The sequence below is a fragment of the Egretta garzetta genome, unplaced genomic scaffold, assembly GCF_000687185.1.
Source record: "Egretta garzetta isolate BGI_Z169 unplaced genomic scaffold, ASM68718v1 scaffold96, whole genome shotgun sequence".
Lineage (NCBI taxonomy): Eukaryota > Metazoa > Chordata > Aves > Pelecaniformes > Ardeidae > Egretta > Egretta garzetta.
Genome location: NW_009259965.1, coordinates 282,849 through 287,447, shown reverse-complemented (window position 1 = coordinate 287,447; position 4,599 = coordinate 282,849). Strand labels below are relative to the sequence as shown.

Genomic DNA, 4,599 nt, shown 5'->3' with positions numbered 1-4,599 from the left:
ACTGTGTTCAGTTTTGGGCCCCTCACTACAAGAAAGATGTTGCATTGCTGGAACAGGTCCAGAGGAGAGCAGCCAAGCTGGTGAGGGGTCTAGAGCACAAGTCATACGAGGAGCGGCTGAGGGAACTGGGGTTGTTTAGTCTGGAGAAGAGGAGGCTGAGGGGAGACCTGATCGCCCTCTACAACTACCTGAAAGGAGGCTGTAGTGAGGTGGGGGTTGGCCTCTTCTCCCTGGTAACAGATGATAGGACGAGGGGGAATGGTTTGAAGCTGCACCAGGGCAGGTTTAGGCTAGACATCAGGAAAAACTTCTTCACTGAAAGGGTTGTCAGGCTCTGGAATGGGCTGCCCAGGGAGGTGGTCGAGTCCTCCTCCCTGGAGGTATTTAAAAGGAGGATAGATGAGGTGCTTAGGGACATGGTTTAGTGGTGGGATGTCAGGGTTAGGTTAAAGGTTGGACTTGATGATCTCAAAGGTCTTTTCCAACCAAAGTGATTCTATGATTCTAACAGTGTTCAATTCCTGTGGTAGTTTGCCATCTTGAGTAAACTTAACTGCTTTGAAGTCCATGCTTTTACTTGTGTTTCACAACTCATGCATATTTGGAGGTGATAAAATTCTAGTGTTTTTTCCCTTAGTATGTTCCCAGTATACCTGAATCTTTCTTAATTTACAATATTATTCCTTTTATCTATATAATACAAAATAGTCATTGTCACTGAGAGAGCTTGCTAGAAAGCTATGTAGTTTTTTCTAGTAGATTAACCCCCCAAATTTCTAAAATGTTCTCAAAAGAGGACTTAAAGTTGGGTTTTTAATTTGTTTGTGTTTAAGCTGGAAAAACTGTTACTCTCTTACCATTTGGGGGGGGAGAGGGCAAGCGGCAGTCTTGCTTCTTAAGCTTTTAGCTGCATAACAGTGGCATCCTTTCTGTTAGAATGTCTGAATGATTCTTACTGGATTATGAACTTAATTTTACTGTAAACTTAATGTGACAGCCCTAAAATAATGAAGGTTTTTCCTCCAGTTGATGCACAAACACATACCAGTACTTTGCAGTTGCGTGTGCCAGCGGGAAAGCCCCACTGTTGGTGCATAACGTTAATAAAATACAATTTTATCATTTAAAGAATGCTCAGTAAAGGAAGTATTACTCTTTTTTTTGGATGATATTCTAAAGGTATCCTCATTCAACTATAGTTGAGTTTATTTTTATTTTTAATAAAAACAAGACATACTTGTCAAAACATAAAAAATGCACAGTTCTGTGTTCAGGTGCTCTTCCTGCTATGAGAAGTACAGCAAAGCATGTAAGATGTCTGACCAGTTTTCTAAAAACCATTGATATATGGTTTATTTCATGTTTTGTATTTTCCTTAGGGCATTGGAAACTAACAAATACAATCACATCACTGCTACTTACTTCTTGCTAGCTGAAAGGATTCTGCGAGAAAAACAAGAGAAAGAAATTCAGACCAGATCTGCAAGCCCTAGCAACATTAAAGCCCAGTTCAGGTGAGAATTTAGGAATCTAAATGGTTTCTTTTTTTCCTAACCTGGCCTAATGAGACTATTATTTAATTGCTCAAGTACTTATTTCTTAAAAAATTAAAATACGTATTCATTGCAAAACATCCCCTAAATCAAGCCTAAAGCAAAAATCTGTAGGTTATGTTCTTCTTGATATCAATTGTCTAAGGAAAACTGTTGAATTAATTGCTTTAATTACCCATTTAAAGATACTGCAATAGATTTGGGGTAGCCCTGTGTGCTAAGGGAGCGTTTTGATTGTCTAGAGCTTAATGATGGTGGCAATAGGGTTGAGTGTTTATGGGAAAGTATCAGGGGGAAGGCCAAGAAGGCAGATATGATGGTGGGAGTCTGTTATAGACCACCCAACCAGGCTGAAGATTCTGTAAGCAGCTGGAGGAAGTCTCACAATTGCTAGCCCTTGTTCTCATGGGGGACTTCAACTTAACCAGATGTCTGCTGGAAATACAATACAGCGGAGATGAAACAGTTTAGGAGGCTTCTGGAGTGGGTGGAAGACAACTTCCTGACACAACTGGGGAGTGAGCCAACTAGAGAGGGCGCCCTGCTGGACCTGTTGTTGGTGAACAGAGAAGGACTTGTGGGTGATGTGAGGGTTGGAGGCCATCTTGGGGCACAGCGATCATGAAATGATAAGTTTTCGATTCTTGGAGAAGTAAGGAGGGAGGTCAGCAGAACTACCACCTTGGACTTCTGGAGGGCAGATTTTGGCCTGTTTAGGAGCCTGGTTGGCAGAGTCCCTTGGGAGGCAGTCATGAAGGGAAAAGGAGTCCAGGAAGGCTGGACATTCTTCAAAAAGGAAGTCTTAAAGGTGCAGGAGCAGGCCATCCCCATGTGCCAAAATGAGAGCTGGTGGGGAAGAAAACCGGCCTGGCTGAACAGAGAGTTTTGGCTGGAGCTCAGGAAAAAAAGAGAGAGTTTATGACCATTGGAAGAAGGGGCAGGCAACTCAGGAGGACTACAAGGATGTCATGAGGTTACGCAGGGAGATTAGAAGGGCCGAAGTCCAACTAGAACTTAAATCTGGCTACTGCTGTAAAAGACAATTAAAAATGTTTCTATAAATACATTAGCAACAAAAGGAGGGCTAAGGAGAATCTCCATCCTTTGGTGGATGCAAGGGGAAACATAGGGACAAAGGATGAGGAAAAGGCTGAAGTTCTTAATGCTTTTTTGGCCTCGGTCTTTAGTAGTAAAACCTGTTGTTCTCTGGGTACCTGGCCCTCTGAGCTGGAAGACAGGAGGAGAATGAAGCCCCCATAATCCAAGCGGAAGTGGTTAGTGACCTGCTACACCACTTAGACACACACAGGTATATGGGGCCAGATGGGATCCACCCAAGGGATGGAGGGAGGGAGCTGGCAGAAGTGCTCACCAAGCCACTGTCCATCATTTATTAGCAGTCCTGGCTAACTGGGGAGGTCCCAGTTGACTGGAAGTTAGCAAATGTGACAGGAAGGCCCAGAAGGAGGATCCGGGGAACTACAGCCTGTCAGTCTGACCTTGGTGCCAGGGAAGGTTATGGAGCAGATCATCTTGAATACCATCACGCAGCATGTACAGGACAACCAGGTGATCAGGTCCAGTCAGCATGGGTTTATGAAAGGCAGGTCCTGCTTGACCAGCTGGATCTCCTTCTGTGACAAGGTGATCCGTTAGTGGGTGAGGGAATGGCTGTGCATGTTGTCTACCTGGACTTTAGTAGAGCCTTTGATACTGTTTCCCACAGCATTCTCCTGGAGAAATTGGCTGCTCATGGCTTGGACAGGCATGCCCAGGGAGGTTGTGGAGTCTCCTTCTCTGGAGATATTCAAAGCCCGCCTGGATGAAGTCCTGTGTAGCATGCTCTAGGTGAGCCTGCTTTAGCAGGGGGGTTGGACTAGATGATCTCCTGAGGTCCCTTCCAACCCTTACGATTCTGTGTGATTCTGTGTGTGTGATGAGGAAAAGGCTGAAGTTCTTAATGCTTTTTTGGCCTCGGTCTTTAGTAGTAAAACCTGTTGTTCTCTGGGTACCTGGCCCTCTGAGCTGGAAGACAGGAGGAGAATGAAGCCCCCATAATCCAAGCGGAAGTGGTTAGGGACCCGCTACACCACTTAGACACACACAGGTATATGGGGCCAGATGGGATCCACCCAAGGGATGGAGGGAGGGAGCTGGCAGAAGTGCTCACCAAGCCACTGTCCATCATTTATTAGCAGTCCTGGCTAACTGGGGAGGTCCCAGTTGACTGGAAGTTAGCAAATGTGACAGGAAGGCCCAGAAGGAGGATCCGGGGAACTACAGCCTGTCAGTCTGACCTTGGTGCCAGGGAAGGTTATGGAGCAGATCATCTTGAATACCATCACGCAGCATGTACAGGACAACCAGGTGATCAGGTCCAGTCAGCATGGGTTTATGAAAGGCAGGTCCTGCTTGACCAGCTGGATCTCCTTCTGTGACAAGGTGATCCGTTAGTGGGTGAGGGAATGGCTGTGCATGTTGTCTACCTGGACTTTAGTAGAGCCTTTGATACTGTTTCCCACAGCATTCTCCTGGAGAAATTGGCTGCTCATGGCTTGGACAGGCATGCTCTTTGCTGGGTAAAAAACTGGCTGGATGGCTGGGCCCAAAGAGTTGTGGTGAATGGAGTTAAATCCAGTTGGTGGTCAGTCACAAGTGGTGTTCCCCAGGGCTCAGTACTGGGGCTGGTACTGTTTAATATCTTTATCAACTATCTGGATGAGGGGATTGAGTGCACCCTCAGTAAGTTTGCAGACGACGCCAAATTGGGTGGGATCTGCTGGAGGGTAGGAAGGCTCTACAGAGGGATCTAGACAGCCTGGATCGATGGGCGGAGGCTAACTATGGTGTTCAACAAGGCTCAGTGCTGGGTCTTGCACTTGGGTCACAACCCCACACAATGCTACAGGCTTGGGGAAGAGTGGCTGGAAAGCTGCCCAGCAGAAAAGGACCTGGGGGTGTTGGTTGACAGCCGGCTGAATATGAGCCAGCAGTGTGCCCAGGTGGCCTAGAAGGCCAATGGCATCCTGGCTTGTATCAGGAATAG

General features: G+C 46.3%; 1 protein-coding gene across 1 annotated transcript in view; it reads left to right on the top strand.

The window, feature by feature from the left end:
- The window catches only part of SNRK (SNF related kinase), a 32,989-nt gene that overhangs the window by 21,907 nt on the left and 6,483 nt on the right, over positions 1-4,599 (top strand). Inside the window, exon 5 of the mRNA XM_009640166.2 lies at positions 1,380-1,514. Within this exon, the coding sequence (XP_009638461.1) occupies positions 1,380-1,514 (135 nt within the window). The remainder of the gene's footprint in view (positions 1-1,379; positions 1,515-4,599) is intronic.